Source organism: Ascaphus truei, chromosome 5, assembly GCF_040206685.1.
Source record: "Ascaphus truei isolate aAscTru1 chromosome 5, aAscTru1.hap1, whole genome shotgun sequence".
Classification (NCBI taxonomy): domain Eukaryota; kingdom Metazoa; phylum Chordata; class Amphibia; order Anura; family Ascaphidae; genus Ascaphus; species Ascaphus truei.
In genome coordinates this window covers 8,759,697-8,781,317 of record NC_134487.1, presented here as the reverse complement: position 1 = coordinate 8,781,317, position 21,621 = coordinate 8,759,697, and the positions used below count along the sequence as shown (strand labels likewise).

Genomic DNA, 21,621 nt, shown 5'->3' with positions numbered 1-21,621 from the left:
GGGGATCCACCCATATTACCAGGTGTGTGGTGCTATACCTATTAGGCTGCAGGAGTACTGCGTCGTCTGCTAGTTGGTAATGAGACAGGAACAGGAAAGGCTTAGACAGATCTCTGGGTTCTTCTTACTCGTGGTTTCAGCGCCTCCAGCCGTGATGGAACTCATGGCATATGGGTGTCAGTCCCCACCACTGCACTCCTCACCCCTCCTACCCAGGAACTGACGCCAGGCAGAGGTATCACAGAACTGAATTTATTGTTGCAGCAGCTCTTCATAGCAGCATAATATCTCTGAAGTCCCAGGACCTCTAGATGGTGCTTGCCTGGTATCATGGGCCTTGGTCTTGATGATCTCTAGGCCAGCCGGCCTAGAGTGAGCATGCTTTCCCCCGATGGAGAAGACTGATAGCTCCTTCCTCTCTCCTTGGGGAGCAAAGTCAGACTCTCGAACTTTTAGCTACTCCCCTTAGAAAACTCTGGAAGGGCGGGCTCATAGACTGACTGTACCCACCTCCAAGGGGCTGTACACAGGCTATGAGTCACCACCTCTCTTTCTTCACTTTCAAGGGAAGCAGAAGGGGGGGGGGGGGGGGTCACTGGCCCATAGATGAACCTGCTACTGCCTGGAACTTAACAGGACTTACATAGCAGATATACTATGTGGGGAAAGACAGGTACTATGGGACATACCATGTTACATATATATCACACACTCACTCATACTAAATACTGTGTTTCTTAGGATCAGCTCCAACAATCTCACTAAGGAGTCCGCAGAACTTTTGGGTGATATCCTTAAGGATCAGGAATGTGCTATTGAAAAGTTAGCGTAAGTACAGATCATAACGTATGTTTTTCCAACAGAAACTCTTTCTTATGCTGTTTGAACTTACACTGTATTAAAGTTGCAATGATTGTATTACACACTATAATAAAATGGTATACACACGTGTATACTATATATTCATACACACACATACACACGTATACTATACGAGAGATCAAAATTTTATGAGTCATTACTGAAACAAGTGAACTCTCTTCCCATGAGCGCTAAAGGCCATGTCTGTACATACTGTGCTATGTGTATGCACACACAGCTGTCTCTTACACATACTAATACTCCTTGTTTTTCCATCCCTATACACCAATAGGGACCACATACACACACTTTTAGTTATGCTACAATCTCTCACATTTCCACACCTACCCACACCATTTATATTAACTCCCACTCCACACACACCTTTTGTAAAGCACTATATACACTGTGGTCTCTCCATTCATTTATATTCACACAGATACACACACTCTTACATCACTTACTTTCAGGAACCATTTAACACCTCTAGCCATCAATCTCATCCACACCGGGGGAGGGACAAGCACAGATAACATTCCAAGAGACACTGTTTTTAAGTATACCCTTTGCTTGCTTCATTCATTGTAACATCGCCGGAAGAAGAGATCAGTGTATCTCGAAAGCTCGCACAAATAAAAGCATTTCGTTAGCCACAGAACGGTATCATCTATTTATTTTTTGAATATATATATATATATATATATATATATATATATATATATATATATATATTAGCACACACAAACCCAGCAAGCTCAAACGCCCACACCCACCTAATCTTGACTATATGTAATGTCACATAGAGTGCCACTGGGCTGTGGCAAGTGAATATAACAAACGACAGGGGGTGCTCAGTGCTACATCCAAATGACAAGACATACATGGTAATAATTACAAGAAATAATGCTTCAGTACTAATAATAATCGTCAAAGTAAACCATAATAAGTGCAAGTCCTACACTACACTGCATTCTGTTCCCTATACCTCTGTATGAGGGGGAAGAACCATGATAGATTCCTTACCTGCAGCAAGATGAGAAGATCCACCATTAAAAAAGTGTAGGACGTGCACTTATTATGGTTTACCTTGACGATTTGATGTGCAGGCTTATGATGCTTTGGCCAAAATATCTAACTAAAAAAACATATTTTATTATTAGTATTAGCATTATTATTAGTACTGAAGCATTATTTCTTGTAATTATTACCATGTATGTTTTGTCATTTGGATGTAGCACTGAGCACCCCCTGTCATTTGTTACATACACACACACACACACACACACACGTAGAGTTTAAAAAGGCACTCTCGGGAACGCAAAATGAAGCAAGGCGATTTTATTCACAGACCATCGCTTTGGGCCCACTCTATTTGAGATGTCGAGAGAGGTCTTACAGTGCGACCGAAACATCATTTCTACATTTTGAGTGCCTTTTTAAACTCTATTTTTGTGTATTCACTACAATGCACCGAGGTGAGTTTGCCAATTGTTATTGAGAGCCGAACCTTTCTTTTTGATAGATAGATAAATCCAATAAAGAATATCACTTGTGAGCACATTTATGTCATGTCTTAGACAGGCCTGTGAAAGGCAGGGGTTGCAGATCTGTCTAAGACATGTGAATGTGCTCACAAGTGATATTCCTTATTGGCTATATGCTAATGGTGGAGGTTTTTTGTTGCCCTTTTCACCCACCATAACTTCTATATATTTATGTACTAATTACATTTTTGAGCAACGTAAATTCATGCACAGAGAGGCAATTTTAAGCTGCAATATCTTATCGTGGATGTATGAAGTTATTTTGCTCCCATTTAGCCCCATGTGCATTAGTTCGCCATTTGGGTTGAGTTAATGGAGGTTCTTCATGAAAGTGGGATAGTGCCATCGGGGCATCATCGCTGGAAGCTCCCATTGACTTCGATGTGAGTTTCTGCGCAGTGGCGCCCAGTGGACACGATCACACTTTATTGAATAACCCGCTATACAAGGAGGAATGGAGAAGTTACTCGGCACACACCTGTAATTTCATGCACGTTTGCCATTGTTACTACCGTTTTATGTCCAAAACTTTTTTAAAGATCTGCGTCAGGTATATTTAGATAAATAGCGCCCTGTGCGCGTTTAACGTCTCTAATCTGCCAATAGAAGACTCGAGGGGATTTCTTAATGTTTGTTCCCTACAGGTTGGGGACCAATGAGCTGGGACCTTCTGGAGCTCAAGCACTATGGAGAGCTCTGGAACAGAACAGGAGCCTGAGGACTCTGTATCTGAATCGCAATGGTATCGGAGATGAAGGCACAGAAGGAATGAATGAGAGCCTGGCGAAGAACGTCACACTGAGGGAGCTGCAGTATGTGGTGTCTTACCCTGCACTATGCAGAGCTATATCTCTAGAGAATATCTTTATTCATACAGCAAATGAGCAGTGTGTTATGTCTATATGTGTCCAGCCCCGTATAGCAGGTTATATATAGAGAACACAGAACATAAAGCATTGGGCATGTGCATCTTGGCATATTGATTCTGGGTGGTGCCTCTAACCCGCATCAGGACCGTCGTCCCTTACATTGGCGGTCACTCTGCTTGTGACTGGCGGAGGTTAGAGGCAGACTGGGACGTTCCGGCGTGGCCATCGCAGCGCTGCCGATCAGCTGCCGGCATTTAGCCGGCGCTGATCAGCCGCAGGGGACAGCTAGCTGCCGGCCGTTTCACCGCGAAGGTCAGAGGTTAGAGGGATTTGTGTTTGTATTTGGGGTTAACTTTAGGGGATTTAGGGTAAGGCGTTAAGGTAAGGAGTCCGATTAGGGGTTTTAGGGTTAGGGGTAAGGGATTTGATTAAGCGTTAGGGTAAGGGGTTAAGGTTAGGGGTTTTAGGCTAAGGGGTTAATGGGTTACGGTGTTAATGGATTAAGGTAAGGCGTTCAGGTTAGGGGTTAATGGGTTACGGGTTTTATGGTAAGGTGTTAGTGGATTACGGTAAGGGCATTTTTAGGGTAAGGGGTCTGATTTAGGGGTAGAGGGTCACGGTTAGGGACTTACCTTCACGGTGACATGGCCGGCGGCCAGCTGTACCATGCGGCTGATCAGCTGCTGCGAGATGGCCGTGCCAAAACGCCCTGGACTGGGTTAGAGAGCATTGGATACAGGGAATTTGTCATTATTTGGGATTCCTTAATAATACGTTTTTGAGCCTCTGTTCTTTGCGGGTATTGATTGATTGATTGAAATTGCTGAAAGTATATTGCAAGATTTTCATTTTCAGGAGGAAGACCCCAGCAGAGCCTCAGCTGAGCCTCACTACAGGTTATGGGGCCTATTCAAGTAGCTTTGATAAGTGACTTATCGAGCGAGTTTGCAAGTGTACCTAATCAGAAAGCTTCGATAACATGCCCAAATCACTCGGGAAGTGCTTCTCCCCGACCAGTAGCGCTCCCGCTCGCACAAACTGAGCGGGAGCTGAAAAACTGCTCCAACTCATATTTCTTGAAATATCGAGCTATTCTAGTAGCTCCGAGATGCACATCGCGGCTGCAACTCGCAGGTTCTCATCTGAGGGGGCGAGATGGGATCCGCGGAGTTACTTAGCAGAAAAATTGTATTTTTACTGCATCGGATTGAAGCCGGGAGTCTCCGGAGTTGACCCGCATTCATATCAGCTCCGGAGACCCCCGCATTAATATCAGCTCCGGAGACCCCCGCATTAATATCAGCTCCGGAGACCCCCGCAGTAATAGCAGCTCCGGAGACCCCCGCATTAATATCAGCTCCGGAGACCCCCGCATTAATATCAGCTCCGGAGACCCCCGCATTAATATCAGCTCCGGAGACCCCCGCATTAATATCAGCTCCGGAGACCCCCGCATTAATATCAGCTCCGGAGACCCCCGCAGTAATACCAGCTCCGGAGACCCCCGCATTAATATCAGCTCCGGAGACCCCCGCATTAATATCAGCTCCGGAGACCCCCGCATTAATATCAGCTCCGGAGACCCCCGCATTAATATCAGCTCCAGAGACCCCCGCATTAATATCAGCTCCGGAGACCCCCGCATTAATATCAGCTCCGGAGACCCCCGCATTAATATCAGCTCCGGAGACCCCCGCATTAATATCAGCTCCGGAGACCCCCGCATTAATATCAGCTCCGGAGACCCCCGCATTAATATCAGCTCCGGAGACCCCCGCATTAATACCAGCTCCGGGGACCCCCGCATTAATATCAGCTCCGGAGACCCCCGCATTAATATCAGCTCCGGAGACCCCCGCATTAATATCAGCTCCGGAGACCCCCGCATTAATATCAGCTCCGGAGACCCCCGCATTAATACCAGCTCCGGAGACCCCCGCATTAATACCAGCTCCGGAGACCCCCGCATTAATATCAGCTCCGGAGACCCCCTGCTTCCATGCTATGCAATAAAAAGACATTTACACGCAGCTTCATTACCTTAGCGGATAACCGCTAAGGTAATGAAGGGGTTAAATACCAGTGGCCGGTTTATTGGCAGTAGAGGGGGTGGGTGAAGGTGGTATTTGGCCCGTGGTGGGTGTTTAGGCCTACCGGGAGGGTTGCGGGAGGAGTGAACCCCTTTATTACGGTAGCGATGACTACCGCTGTTGTAGAGAAGGGGTTAACTCCTCCCACGACCTTCCCGGTAGGCCTAACCACCCACCCTGGGGCAACTATCCCCTTCACCCACCTACCCACCCCCTCAACCTAGAAGAAACCAGGTACTCTGGCTTAACCCCTTCATTACCTTAGCGCCTAGCCTAAAGTAATGATGCTGTTTTTATTATCAAAGCAGTGGGTCTCCTGAGCATTGATTTTAGCCTTGGGGACCCCCTGCTTCCCGAATTACAGGCCCCGGTAATTTTCCTACCTCACGGTTTCTGACTTGCGATAATTCTTTCTGAATACCGTGATAACACAAAATGTCAGGCCGTGAGGTATGGTCATGCCAAACCGTTCGATTTGGCAGTGATAACCTTCGAAGCTGCTAGAATAAGCCCCTATATCTTTCATTTATCTGTTATAATATTGAGTCGGCACAAATGTGCTAAGAGGAGCGGCCCCAAGTATATATTGGCGTTGCCAGGAATGTGGCCACAACCAATTTCTCTGCAGTTCAGTAATTTATATACTTCAGTCCATTGCAGTCTCCTCTGGCAGGGAAGGGGTTAAATGCGGTGATACAAGCGCAAAATATCAAAAACCCGAGGAATCCTCGGCAAACAGTGTAAAGTAAAACGTAAAATTAACAAAATCACTCCTATTACTACAATGAAACTTTGTCTGACCCAAAAACAGCTAAATGAAGGAATTCACAAACACCCGTATTATAAGTGCCTCAATCAGTTGTAGTAATGTATGGTAAATGCAGTGTGCTTAGTTTGATACAGAAGACGCATAATGTAGCATACATTCTTACTGTTTAGTGAAACTATTTCTAATAAGAATTGGTGTTATGATGAGTGTGTGTAACACCTACATTCCAAAGATAATTACACAAATGTGATACACATGTAACCCATGTTTATTTATTTATAAAATATTTTACCAGGAAGTAATACAGTGAGAGTTACCTCTCGTTTTCAAGTATGTCCTGGGCACAGAGTAAAACAAATAATACATGGTTACAAGTACAGTTACATAAATGAACAGGGTATACATTATATACAAGACATTGCGTGCACAGTTAAAGAAAATATATATTATGGGCGTATGAAACAGTTACAGACCAGATTAAAATGTGAGACAGCCTTAGATTTGAAAGAACTTAAACTGGTGGTGGATGTGAGAGTCTCTGGTAGGTTGTTCCAGTTTTGGGGTTATGTCCCCCCCCCCCATTTATGGGAGATTATGCTGTTACTTGGAGTGTGGTGGTGCATACCTGCTGGCTCACAATAGTTCTGAGTCTCCCGCATTGGTGTAGGGGATGTCAGGACAGGCTTCTGGGGTAACAACTGATTCGTACTCACGGTGACAGCGCCTCCATCTCTTGCAGACCCCAGGGATGAGGGGTGAAATCCCTGCAAGAGAACTCTTTACTCTCCCCCCTGATAGATTTCAGGCTCAGGCAAAAGGGGTATAATGAACAACTGGAACACTTTATTATCTGTACAATGCACAGCAATCACAGGATACTGGAGCTTAGGGCCTTCACCCTCAGGATGTCCCTGGACCTTCACTCCCAGCCAAAGGCCACCAGGAGCAGTCCTAGCTCTTCCCTTACTCCCTGGTAGAGAAAGGGGAATAGTCTCCCTCCTCTCCCCTAAGGGAGGGCCACAAACTGCCAGAGCCCTGCACAGCTTGGTATGGGTAGACCTGCCTCTCTCAAGGTAGAGGACAACTGACTGAATTTGCTAGTGCAACGCCTTAAGTACGGACAAAGCAGGAACCACCCCTGTGCCCCTGATTGGACACAAGGCCTGGTTGCACCGCCCTCTCTGTGACTCACTGAGGCTACAGAGGAGTGGGGAAAACCCATGGTTACTCCTGTCAGCCTGTTTTTACCAGGACTGATTGCCAGGAGGAGGGCAGACTGGTAGCCAAAACAAGGCATGGCTACACACATATGACAATGAGGGGCGTTAAAGGTGGATAACATTGACAAAACAAAATGTATATATGTTTTGATGTGAATATGGAAAGTTCACAGAGCCCGCGAGGCTCTGTTCTGGGGCCCCTACTCTTCTCAGTGTTCATCAATGATCTTCCCACAGCTTGTAAGGAAGCCTCAATACACATGTATGCAGATGACACAATCCTGTATGCACACAGCCATAGCCTCTCCGACCTTGAACACATACTTCAGTCTGACTTTTTGAGACTTGAAAACTGGATTTCGCAAAACAAACTGTTTTTAAACACTGACAATACTGTAACAATGGTATTTGGGACCAAGACTAAATGTTTAAAGCTTCCAGTGACTGAGCTCCTGATCAGAACCAATGCTAACAGCACCCTAACTCCTGTTACTAGTTTTAAATACATGGGCATATGGTTTGACTCCCACTTAACATTCGGGATGCACATTGATACCCTGACATCCAAAACCTATGCCAAACTAGGGGTACTTTACAGGAACAAATCCTCTCTAAGTCTGCTGGTCAGAAAGCGTATCGCACAGCAGATGCTAGTGCCAATTATCGACTATGGAGACATAGTATATTTTTTTAATTTATTTATTTATAAAAATATTTTACCAGGAAGTAATACATTGAGAGTTACCTCTCGTTTTCAAGTATGTCCTGGGCACAGAGTAAGACAAATAATACATGTTTACAAATACAGTTACATAAATGAGCAGGGTATACATTATATACAAGACATATGGCTCAGCACCCCAAACCCACCTTAGCAAACTTGACAACCTCTACAATTCAATATGCTGTTTTGTTCTCCAATGCAACTACAACACAGATCGCTGCGAAATGCTCAAAGAACTAGATTGGTCATCACTAGAGTCTAGGCACAAAGTTAATCTTTCCTGTCTTGCCTTCAAATTCTTTATGGGCAAGCTACTCAGCTATCTGAACAAGCTCCTCACCCCTACCACATGCAGCACCTATCACCTGAGATCAGACTCCAAAAGACTGTTCATGGTCCCAAGGCTCAACAAAGTATCTGGCCGCTCCTTCTCTTACCGTGCACCCCAAAATTGGAACAACCTGCCGGAGACTCTCACATCCACCACGTTTGATTTCTTTCAAAACCAAAGCTGTCTCACATTTTAATCTGGTCTGTAACTGTTACATACGCCCATAATATATATTATCTCTAACTGTGCATGCAATGTCTTCTATAGAATGTATACCCTGTTCACTTATGTAATTGTATTTGTAACCATGTATTATTTGTCTTAACTCTATGCCCAGGACATACTTGAAAACGAGAGGTAACTCTCAATGTATTATTTTATAAATAAATAAATATCACAATCAAGGCTTTAATGGTCCATAGAAGTGCAGGTGCTAATATCTACATGTGTTCTCTTGTAGGTTGTGTGGAAATAGCTTTGGTGAAGTTGGAGAAAAAAATATTAAGATGCTGAAGCACAGTAAGGAAGAACTGAAGGTCGTGCTGAGGATTACTGAGGATGAGGAGCTTTTTTCTTACGTGGAGGAGAATGCCCAGGGTTTATCTCAGACATGGAAAAACTATGACGAGACTTGGCTGAGGAACCTGCTGGAGGCTCTGCAGAAAGACATGGAAAAGAATGACCCTATTAGAGACCCAATAACCCAGGAGAGAGTGGACAGACTGAATATTCAGATCTGCGCAGTCAAGACTGATATGGCCAGTGTAACCAGGCCCAGTGTAACCAGTCCCAGTGTAACCAGGCCCAGTGTAACCAGGCCCAGTGTAACCAGGTTCAAATCTGTCTGCGTGACGTGTATTCCGCCAGACGATGAGAAAGACTGTAGATGTTGAAAGATATTCGAAAGCAGAGTATTTCATATCGCTTTATGGGCAGTACATTTCACAAAGCGTGACGTTATACCGACATGGGAGCCGTTGGCATGGTCTCTGACTAGCCAAGGCCCTCTGCATTCTTCTTGAGAAAGAGTTCCTAGGGTGTAGGCAATGGAGCACACAGCAGAAAAAAAGAGCAAATAGGTGGGGCCTACGATGTGAAAAATAAAATAATTTATTAGATCAATACACACATGGTATATAGCAGGTAAGCACCACTCTGACGCGTTTCGCGCAACAGCGCTTTATCAAAGTGTGATATTATGTTAATAGCTTTGTTGTTTATAATGCCAAAGCTGACAAAAAGCCCGCCAAACATACATCTAGGTTACGTGAGTTACGCGAAACGCGTCAGAGTGGTGCTTACCTGCTATATACCATTATTCGATCAGTGAGACGTGCAGTAAGCCAGCTACCAGCTCAACAGTTCTCTCCCATGTACTTTTGAATATTCACACATGTGAGTGCAATTATATATATGTTCATTGGTGTAATACAAGCATATCAAACTCAAAGGCTAACACGGGCCAAATAAACAAGGTTTAAGTTTAGGTGGGCCGCAAAAAAACTAAAACTTCAATTTTCATAGAAACTTAGGTTTATTTCGAAAAGTACAGTATAAAAAAAAGAACGATAAAATTAATGTTTTTTTCCTGACACTTGGCATCTCCGATTCTCTCTCCCTCTCTCTGACTGACTCTCACTCCCTCTCTCTGACTGACTCTCACTCTCTCTCTCTGACTGACTCTCACTCACTCTCTCTGACTGACTCTCGCTCTCTCTGACTGACTCTCGCTCTCTCTGACTGACTCTCGCTCTCTCTGACTGACTCTCGCTCTCTCTGACTGACTCTCGCTCTCTGACTGACTCTCTCACTCTCTCTGACTGACTCTCTCACTCTCTCTGACTCTCTCTGACTGACTCTCTCTCACTCTCTGACTGACTCTCTCACTCTCTCTGACTGACTCTCTCTCTGACAGACTCACTCTCTCTGACTCTTTCTCTCTGACTCTTTCTCTCTGACTCTCTCTCTCTCTGACTCTCTCCCTCTCTCTCAGAGAGAGGGAGAGAGTCAGAGAGAGGGAGAGAGTCAGACTCTCTCCCTCTGACTCTCTCCCTTTGATTTACTCTCTCTGACTCACTCTCCCTCTCCCAGACACACTCTCCCTCTCCCAGACACCCTCTCTCCCAGACACTCTCTCTCTCCTAGACACACTCTCTCTCTCCCAGACACACGCACACACACACACACACACACACACACACTCAGACATACACAGGCACACTCAGACACATACACACGGGGGAAATCGGAACGGAATCGGAGCGGGGGGGGGGGGGGGTCGGAGCAGAATAGGAACGAGGGGGGGTCGGAACGGAATCGGAGCGGGGGGGAGCGGAATCGGGGCAAGGTGGAAGCAAAGCAGGCATGGAGCAGTACTCACCTGACTTGCTGCATGCAGCAGGAAGAGGCGGGCCTGGCTTTGCAAGCTCTGCTCAAATAGAGCTTGCTGCGGCCCCCCAAAAAAATTCTGGCAGCGTGCCAACACGCGCCAGCCAATCAGGAGAGGAGGGAGGTTTCCCCCCCCCCCCCCCCCTTTGCAGAGAGCGCACGTTGCCTAACAGTGCTGGCACATCGCGAGCTGGGCCGCAAAAATACTCGTTGGCCGCGAGTTTGACATGCTTGGTGTAATACAAATTTCCCTACAATATTACACTATTGCAGTATCTCTCTTTTCTATGACTATCACCTAATGAATCCAAGTGATATGCAGCAGATGGGTGTTGAACAACATTAGAACGACTTACTAAAGGCCTCTTATCAGAGAGATGGGTCTCTGATATGCTGTATAACATAACAAGAACATTGTGAGTGAGACCAACACTTTATTTACAGATAGAAATATTTTTCATCACAGATTACACTATTTTTGTTTTTTTCTTTTTCCTCTTTTTATATCATCACACATCCACCAAGCAAGCGCTCCGCTCTTACCTGGAAGAAGACAATTACTATAACTGGGACAACGAACAGTCCCAATTAAGGGTGTAGAGCTGCTATTACTTCCTATATTCACTTTGTTTTTTTTGTCTGGTTTTTAAGGTGATGGGTTTACATTGAAGTTTGTTTCACATAAGTCACCATATTTTAGGTATTGAATGTATTGACACAGACACTGTTCACTTTATTATTAAATCACTTTATTAGATTATTTTGTAGAAGCGCCCGGTCCACTCCCCTTCCCTTCTATTTTCAGCATGGTTGGCTGGTGGGTAAGTATATAGAATAGAATGAAGCGGTAATATCTTGTTTGTTTGATGTGTATGTGTTTGATACATACTACTCCTATAATATAATTTTAAATATGTACATTAGAATACTTTCGAATAATCTTTCACATAAATGTATTGTAGGTGACTCTGGATACGGGCTCCTAACCCTGCCACCCCTGCAGAGGAGAGATATAATGTGGCACATATAGATCATGACCTGTATTGAGGCTTTGCAGTCTTTATGATGTGGGTGACGCGCTCCAGCTTGTCGGAGCGCGCCTCAATGCATCCCAAGACAGAGTCTGCAGGCAGATCGTGCGTTACGGCGCTGATTGGCTAAAAGCCAGGGGGGCGGGCGCAATGACGTCACGCGCCCCAGGAACGCAGAAGCTACACATTGAAACACCCCCCCCCCCCCAGTGACGTCACCCTGCAACGGTGCAAAAATCACACTATTTTAAGGAGAGGACTCTAGGATTTGGAATAATATGCCCCTTGAAGTCTATTAACGAAACGTGTAGGACAGGTAGCACGAGGAGGTCGGAACAAGCTGGTAAAGCAGAGGTCTGTGGAGGACAACCGCGGACGTTTTGAATCCCCACCAGTGACTTTTTGAGGACGGCCGCCACACAGGTCTACTGCAAGAAGGGTTTCACCTGGATCTGCTCCATCCACCCCATGACCCAAGGGGGTCCCACTGCCTACACTTGCTTTTATACCTGTAATTGTTTTTATTATCTTTTTCATATAAAGTTATCAATGATTTCCCTGTGTCCTCTCCTTGGTCTTCCCTCGGAGTATCCTGTCCCTCCAGTGGATGCATTTTGCGTTTGTTACTCTGAACAACTGAAAGACCCATATTGCTCATATATATAGAATGTGTGTAACATTATCAATTTCCTACTGCAATAGTCAATCGATGTGACTGTACCACACTATTTTGTGTTTTTGTTCTCGCTTTATATATCCATACCTGGATGAGTGCGCTCCTGACCCTTTCGCTGTTACTCCTTTGACGGATTTGTTCAAATCCACCGCAGCTGCAGCACCCATCACAGGACAGTATTCAGAACACGGACTTAGAAATCCCCAGCTCATATACAGTGCATAAGACATATATACCCTTATACACCATGTTAATAGAAATCACAACAATCGATCGGCAACTTGGCTAATTACTTATGGTGTGGATTGTATTAATGCACATATTAAAGAGAAAAAAGATATACGGCAGCTTGGAGTGCTGCTTTAAAGCAACACTCCGATTTTATGTATATATCTAGCTATCCACCTCCTTACTTGAAACCAGGGTTTACCAGAAAGTAAACTGCAGCACTCCAAGTGATAGGACATTTTAAAAATTTAAATATCTCTGGCCCTTCAAGCATTCTTGTCCGAGAGAAACAAAATGGCCACTGGAGTCAGCCTCTGTTCTGGTAGCTAATAGAAAGCTGTGCCATTGTACCTTCTGACAGAGCGGCACTACAGCCATTTTTGTGTTTCTTTGCAAATACTGTACTGGCAAATGTAAAAAGAAATCAATGTAATCACAGCAAATCAGGGTGTCTCGCCCCTTAAGATAGTCACGCTTCAGTCCCAGAAGACCACGTTTCATAGAAGAAAAATGTATATATAATTTCGGTGGCAATTGCAGCATTAAGGCTCTGAATTTTAACACACAACACAGATCAGTTACGACAATAAGAAACGTTTAGCATACGAGTAGATAATATTGGCCCTGGCGCAGTAGTGGTTTAGTGGTTTTCAATAAACCAAGACATTTTGTTCACGTACAATGATACGTAACCTCTCGGGTGTCTTCTTTACACATCCATACGTTTCCAAGCAAAATAAAAACAAGCTCATCATTGTTTAAATTATCTTTATTAATTTCTTGCTTTAATACATATTTGCACACAAAAAAAAGTTGGATCCAATGATGTGCCGTTAAAGCTTTGACGATGTATTGTATGTTTGATGCAGACATTGCACAGGTTACACAACGGGAAACGTCAAATAGATAAGAAAAATAATAAAAAAATACCCCGCACCTGTAACATTAAACTAATCCTTTCAAAAGCCTTCTAGACCTTCGAGTGCCTCTTACCCAGAGGCCCCCAGGGACCCGTCTAATAACAAAGAGGATAAGCAAGGACACATCATTGTAAACGTAAGCTTTTTATAAGGAAATATGACGCATCTATAAACAGAATCCCTGGACTATTGAAGAGAAATGTTTCTTCAGGAGTCTGAGTTCATAGTATAAAACATTATGTTACAGTGAATATTTAGGGGTTTTTGCAGTCATTTAATGAGGGGTGTTTAAGCATCCTTTATGGACAATGGGTGCAGATGTCATAACTTAAATTTCCAACTCTGATCAGCTCGGTTACTTTATTCGTAGCAGATTATTAATCCTTTACAATAAAACTGAAAAACAATATGGTTTTCAGTACTGCAAACAGCCTGATAGCAGAAAATGTATACAGTTATTCAATGTTCCATAAAAGATTCCCAGAGCTTAGCAGCTAATAACCTATTCATTTTACAATAAGGTGAATGTATCTGTCTGCAGATGCATTGGTGATTTCTAAAACCTATTGGTCCCCAAGCACAGGTGTGAGAATAACTACTCTATAAATGTCACAGTATCAAATGATCTACCTCCATTTCTGCGAGAGCTGGATAGGGCACGTACAGTACGCCCAGTGCTAGTGGGGTGCAAGTCAGCTTGTTTGTAGTATAGGAGCAAAGAGGAAGAGTGCCATTTGTTTAGGTACTGCGGGGCAGAATGGCACCTGCAACCAGTGTGGTGCCATCAAGCATTCATATATACGCAACGAGATCACAGGAGTGGCTGCTTGTTCCAGATTGTGACACAAAAATTGTGTTTAGAAGTAGCCACGGATTTTTCTTCTTACTGCCCTCCAACCACTGATATATTTGTTTTCTCTACATCACCTGGGTGTGGAAGCACAGTGTTTGTACACGTTACAAACCTTTCCAAATGCTGGAAATACACTACATGGAAGATCTACCAAAATGTCCTCCATCTAACATGCTCACCCATTGCACCCTACTACACCAGTGGTTCCCAATTCCAGTCCTCAAGAACCCCCCTCAAAGGGTCAGGTTTTAAGGATATCCCTGCTTCAGCACAGATGGCTCAGTCAAACTAACTTAGCCACCTTTGCTAAAGCAGGGATATCCTTAACACGGAGTGCCACGGCCTCTCACTTATGATAGAATGGAAGGGGAGGAGCCATCTCCTCTTCTGTTCGCCATCATCGCAGATTGTGTCCTAAGCTCCATAACCGCACAGGACCAGTCTTCCCCTAACAAGCCATGAAGAAGTAGATACGTCCTAGGGCACTGAAATGGTTAAAACCTGACCTGTTGGGGGTTGTTGAGGACTGGGGATCACTGTCCTACACCACTTACTGTAAGCACAAAAACCCAACCAAATGAAGTTTGTGTAGAGCTGCTAGCGATTTCATCACATTTTTTTGTAGAGCGACTAACAATAGGCCTATTGCTTGAAAGCCCAACTTTCCAACCAACATATAGAGCAAAAACAAACAAAAAAACAAGCGGTTATGGTGGTCCTCCTTATGCAAACAAGGACAAATATACTTCATTTAATGCTAGTTGTGTAAACTTCTCAAACATACATGAAAATGAAGCAGATAGCACCCATCTCCAGCCCACCTGATGGGAGAAAATAAACCAAAAAGGCTGCTTTACAATGGCGAAGTAATCAGTTCTGTAGCTTACCCTGTACATTACTGCAGAAGTAGGACGCAAGCAACGTAAAACAGCGGTAGAGATTTCCTGTCCGTTAGCCGTCAGGACCTGAGAATATATTGCTGGCTGGGAGGACACCATTAGGCAGAATATATGCACTGCATTGAAAGACTGTAGCTGCTTGCACCACCGCGAGATCCAATAGGTCAGATTACACGATTACAGAAATAAGCGGAAGCCTTTGCAACACCTGTAGGGATTTACAATGCAAGGGGGAAAATGCCAAGCAGAACCCAGGACAACGTACGGAGGAGGAAAGTGAACAAATTTGGTTGGCCGTAGCTTGTAATTTTCTGCTCCATCTATTACAAGAGTTTCATGTACATAGTCAATGATGCCATGGTTTGTGGAGAATTTGTTAATCCGTTCACTGAAACCGTTACCCTCTCAGTGCCCAGCAAGCCATTGTAACAAAGAAAGGGTTACCAGGCATTGCAGGATTATTGGTCTATAACTGGTAACATTCACCATGATGTCTATTATACTTAGTCTAACTACTAAATTATATAGTGAACTATTAGCTGTTTACATGTATATTTATACCCTACACCAGGGGTGCTCAACTCATCCTCAAGATACCCCAACAGGTGAGGTCGAAGACTGAGCCACTGATTGAGCCACCTGTGCTGAAGCAGGGATATCCTTAAAGTCTGACCTGTCGGGGGGCAGGGGTTGAGCACCCCCTGCTCTACACAACCATATACAATACATTTAAGCATATTGAAGGGTACAAACCAGCATCTAGTATTTTACATTTTCAACAGCACACAAAATACATTTTCTGTTAAACAAATCATATAATTTATTTCTTCACAATCGTCTTTTTTGTAATAAAAGATCTGAAGGAAATGACCACCATTACAAATCCTAAGAGTGGTAACTTCCAGTAAATATGACATTTTCCCCAGAGGAGCGTGAAACTCCTTACAGCACAGTGCACTGCAGGCCAAATAAGCAACAGAGGAGCAGGGTCCCAGGTGAACCAATGGCAGTGGCACGTTTAATAAGCTAAATGTTGGCATTACCCCTTCTTTGTAAACACTGGCGCCAGCTTGAGGCGTGCGCAGCGATCGTGTGGTCACAAAGTGCCTGCCCTCATGACTCTTGGTGATCATAGGGGCACTCAAGGGGTTAAAAAAGGGGTGGCCAACTCCAGTCCTCAAGGGCCACCAACAGGTCAGGGTTTCAGGATATCCCTGCTTCAGCTTGAGGACTGATTAAGCCACCTGTGCTAGAGCAGGGATATCCTTAAACCCGACTTGTTGGTTGCCCATGGGGACTGGGCACACCCCTGGATTACAATCACACAGAATTTAAATATATATATATATATATATATATATATATATATATATATATATATATATATATATATATTACATACATACGTATATATATTTCAATATTAATGTGTCTATGGTTTAAAAATGCCTATGCAATGTTTTACCATCCTTCTCATATCTCTTCTGTGATGAGATTACTCATCAATCCTTAAATCTACACATTTGATTTTCTCTTAATTCTGATACCGTCATTATTTGGAGAAACATAATTGGGTAATAAGCATGAATTCAGCAGTTACCCCGATAAAAATATTTCCGATAACTACTTTACGGGCAATACATCTTTCCAAGGAAGCAAATGACACGAACAAGCTGTAACTTTTTTGGCCCACTATGCAGAGCTGCCATTGTAACCGGTCATACTTCAGCACAGCACGTCCATGTATTGCTAGCGTTACATTCTGGTGTGCGGTTTGTGTTCTAAAATCTGGGAAAAAACAAGTCTGGCTTCCATGATGTGCTCGTAAAACCAAACACCTGTGCGCTTTATAGTAAGGTGTGTGTGTGTGTGTGTGTGTGTGTGTGTGTGCGTTAAATGGTTGCAAGCACCATTTAATTTGGCCCTAAAGTACTTAGCATGGTAACATACATGCAAGGAATGTAATCAGGAATGCCACTATTTCAGAAGTGGCCAACTCCAGTCCTCAACGGTCATCAACACGTCAGGTTTTAAGCATATCCCTGCTTCAGCACAGGTGGCTCAAACAGTGGCTCAATCAACGTTTGAGCCACCTGTGCTGAAGGAGGGATATCCTTAAAACCTGACCTGTTGGAGGCCCTTGAGGACTGGAGTTGGCCGCCCCTGCTCTAGATCCAGCCACTATAGGAAATACAAAGTGACCAGCACTAAGGTGCAAATAAATAAAGTTCCAACGCTACTTATTGCAAAAACAGGTTTCCTGTTCCAAGTAATCCATATCAACTGGAAAAGCCCCCCCCCACATCCCAAAAAATAACCAGACAAATATGTCCTGTGGGCAGCAGTGTTGGGTTAGAGATGCAACGTCACAAAAGCTTGGGTATTTTACATCAGGTTTGGCAGCTCCTTATGACTTCGACAGAGACTGTAAATCCCTACCACCTTTGTACAACTTGGTACTGGCTTCTAGCCCATAAGCAGTAAAGTTCAGGTAAGGGAGCACCTCTAAAATAAAGAAGGCTGTCTTTGCATACCGAGTAATGCAATTACAGTTGATTAGTTTAGTTGATGGGGACAAGAACACTATAAACTTGCATTTTGCTACAAACACTTGCTTGTTAACATGTCTGGGATGGATCACGTGTAAGGGAAACGTACTGGTTATGAAGAAAAAACAGCAGCACAGGATGTTCAAAGCTAAATGTGTATATATCCGAGAACAGACTCCCTAATCTAACGTTTTACCTACGTCTTTCATCTGTATCTGTAAATAGCAAATCAGATTACAAGACAAGAGCTACAGTCGTTTGTGCAAATCAAATGTCACAACATTTTTAAGCACAGTTTGTGAATAAGCTCTGACTGCAAAACTGGGCTCAGATCACCTTCTGAATCTGGGTATCTGAAAAGAAAGACCGTCTCGCAGCGCATCATAGCAAACCGATAGCAGTGACGTGGTTAAAAAATAAAATTAAACTAATGTGTGTTAAAAAAAAAAAATGAATACAGAAGTATTTTAAAATCACGTTTCAAGGTTTGTTTGGAAACATGGTAGTTTCACTTAATTTAGCTCTTCCCTTTTGCACGGGCAGGACTTCCTCCCCATCTACTTGATTCTGACATGGTAACCCAACCCCAGAGTGCAATGAGGCAGAGCGCAATTGAAAATGGCAGTGCACTACAAAGTCCTTCACATGATGGGATCCACCCGCCCCTGAAAAGGGTGACACAGGCGCCTGGGCAGTGTGCTGCGATTCCACTTCCCCGTGCTGGGGCAACTGGTCCCATTCAGCTGGATGGCACCGGGAGTCTTCCCCAGCACGGGGGAAGCAGCTTCACATCATACTGATGAAGGGCCATAGGGAAAGTCAGAGGATAGTGTTTCTGTAACAGATACCAGGTACACAAATAAGTTACGGTGAGTACAACAGTGACTAAAACCCTCCACCAGCAATGAGAAAGAACACGCAGTATGAGCACATTTACGTCTCTGCACGGGTCCCCAAACCTGCAGTACCCCCATAATCACACCGTACACAGGGCATCCGCTGCAGCCAGGGATTTTGGAAGGGATTCATGTTAAACGGGATAAGAAGCAAAAGTTAACAGACTAGGAGTGCTAATTTGTATGTCATTACCCAGAATCCCTGGCGGTAGTGGAAATACACGATATAGTGTGCGATTATGGGGTTGTGAACATGTCTAAAACATGTGAAAGTGCTCATAAGTTGTTCTAAGGAGGAACCTTGTATACATTAACCGCCAATGAATTCAGGTTGCTTCTGTTTTGTGTAGTGAGAGTTATACACGTGAAATAAAAATTAAATAATGCAACACAGAGGAGAGAAAAGGTCCCAGGATTCACCGTGGCAATGTTCTTCCGTCAGGCAAAAAGCAGCAAATCGGAAACTTATTTTTCTTTCCGGACAGGAACTGGGGGGGGGGGGGGGGGGGGTGACCCGAGCCATCTTCCGCTTCGGGGACTACTTACTGCTGAGGTTGCCTGGATTAAATCTCCCTCCAGGGGAAACAAAAGAGCTGCCAAATCTTTGGCCAATAGGAAGCAGCAACAGCAGTGGCAGCTTCCTATTGGACGGCTATTTAAAACCCCTTGAAAAACCAGGAAGTAATAATGTAACTTCACCGGTGAGTATCTAGAGAAGTGAAGGTCGTGGCGTGGGGGGCGATTGTCCCCAGATCTTGAAATTGCGAGGTACCGCTCTGGAAGACCTTTGGCCCCCTGGTTCCGTCCATACATAAATTAAAGGGGGTGTTTGACCATGGGGATTGCCGCTTTAATCTTATGCATCCCTACCCAACCAGGCTGCATTTCCATAAGGGGCGCTCAACTCCAGTACTCAATACCTCCCTCCTTCCCCCCAACAGGTCAGGTTTTAAGGCTATCCCAGCTTTAGACCTCCCACCTTCCCCCCAACAGGTCAGGTTTTAAGGCTATCCCAGCTTTAACACAGGTGACTCAATCACTGGCTCAGTCAAAGACTGAACCTCTGATTGAGCCATCTGTGCTGAAGCTGGGATAGCCTTAAAACCTGACCTGTTGGGGGGAGGGGGAGGTCTTGAAAACTGGACTTGAGCGCCCCCGATCTAGATAAATCCTACTGTTTTTGAATCCCATTTACACATCAAGCTTTGACCCCCGATCTCAGCACACCTCTTTCTGTAAAGGCCGAATATTGCATGTGATCATAACAGTGACATCACCCGGCAGATCACTCTTACAGCGCAGTCCGTGTCTCGCTGCGCACCACCTCAAACATGTCTCGGGATTAGGAGTGTGCCGAATGAAATAACCCTTTGGCTGCCAGACGGACCAGCAGAACTGTGGGGGGTCGAGGATACCAACAATTAGTAGTAAAATGAACTGGGTGGGGTGAAATAGAAAATATTAGCTGCGAATCCAAACAAAGCTTTTTCTAGCACCGCTAGTTATTCACAATGACCGAGCACATTATTGAACGGCAGTAGTTACGGTGTTGTTCAACCCTTGAACTCTTCCCTACACCGCTGGAAAAGGTGTCCGTAGTGCAAATTCCCACCGCGCGGCGAGTCAGTAAACATTGGCAAGTTGCTTGTTCCCCCCTGTATTGTAGGGTAACGGGGGAAGGAGAGGGTCCGGAACTCTTCTACGCCTCACGTGTGTCTGGTTGGGAGCGGAGTGGGAATGTTGGGAGTTGATTGGCGGTGGCTGCGCCTGCCGGTCTCAGTACAGCCGCTTCTCGTAACTGCAAGTGAGAGACGGGGAGAAGGGGTGAGAAGACAGACAGAAATGGGCTATTTGTTCTATAGAGATTTTGTTAAACAGATTTAAAGCAGTGAATCGGCAATCAATTTTATTTTCCCCTCAAAAATCATAACCAGCCCCAGATGAAATGCACTTTTTTTAAAAATCTTACTGGCACATATAAACGTGAAAATATCTCCGGAACAATGGGTACATCGGGGCAAATATTAGGACTGTTCAGCTCTGGGCAACCCCCAAATTCCCATTATGCAAAAAGGAATTCCAGGAATGGGGGAATTGCTGCTATGAAAAATACTCTCTTACTGGGCTATATACAGTTAACATTGATTCCCAATTAAAGAACTGAATGGATAACTGGTGATATATATGTATGCTACGATTTAACACGTACTTAATCATAGAAGCAGGGTTCATGTAAAAAATACATCTGTGTATCCACACAAAATCCTGTATTCCTAGGAAAGATTTTAAATGCCAACATGTAGACCTTCTCTTGCGTATGACCAACAAATGAAGCAAACATGTTTGTTCAAATGTCCTTGTTTTGTCCAGCGTAAAGGCATTTAATTACAGCCCCTGACAAGACTTCCAACAAACATACTGAGATCAGCCACAGGAACTGAAAGGAAGCAGCGGCCTGCACTGTAGTTACAAATTCAGGGCTTTCATTTGATTTGGGTTTTTTTGTTTGTGCATTGGACAGCTATAGACTATTCCTCATCTGCAGCAAGCGTAACGCAAGATATTAGAGTCAATTATATCTAGTTTAAATTGTCTCTAACCATCCATATTTTGTGATCCGGTAAAATGAGTAGGGAGAGTGTTGCATCAATGTAATATAAATTAATATAAATATCTCTTGCAGTTCAATTTCACTTTAGCATGTCAATTCCAACCACGATTAATTCTGTATCCTCAGTAATAACATGGCATGTCTTGTAATCTTGTAAAGCAA

At 44.1% G+C, this 21,621-nt stretch overlaps 2 protein-coding genes across 22 annotated transcripts in view; one reads left to right on the top strand and one right to left on the bottom strand.

Moving 5' to 3' along the window:
- LOC142494807 (NACHT, LRR and PYD domains-containing protein 1 homolog) overlaps positions 1-12,382 on the top strand; it is a 56,799-nt gene extending 44,417 nt beyond the window's left edge. For 7 of the 12 annotated variants that reach the window (XM_075599288.1, XM_075599285.1, XM_075599286.1 and 4 more), the window contains 3 exons: positions 742-828; positions 3,050-3,217; positions 8,869-10,688. In XM_075599288.1, the coding sequence (XP_075455403.1) occupies positions 742-828; positions 3,050-3,217; positions 8,869-9,301 (688 nt within the window). In that variant the 3' untranslated portion in view covers positions 9,302-10,688. Of the gene's footprint in view, positions 1-741; positions 829-3,049; positions 3,218-8,868; positions 10,690-11,758 lie in introns of those variants that run through there. The other 5 variants (XM_075599293.1, XM_075599294.1, XM_075599295.1 and 2 more) reach the window with 2 other exon arrangements.
- Positions 12,383-19,906: 7,524 nt separating this feature from the next.
- Positions 19,907-21,621, bottom strand: part of IMPDH1 (inosine monophosphate dehydrogenase 1) — a 166,588-nt gene continuing 164,873 nt past the window's right edge. For 5 of the 10 annotated variants that reach the window (XM_075599299.1, XM_075599298.1, XM_075599305.1 and 2 more), the window contains one exon: positions 19,908-20,646. In XM_075599299.1, the coding sequence (XP_075455414.1) occupies positions 20,625-20,646 (22 nt within the window). In that variant the 3' untranslated portion in view covers positions 19,908-20,624. Of the gene's footprint in view, positions 20,647-21,621 lie in introns of all 10 variants that reach the window. The other 5 variants (XM_075599296.1, XM_075599302.1, XM_075599301.1 and 2 more) reach the window with 2 other exon arrangements.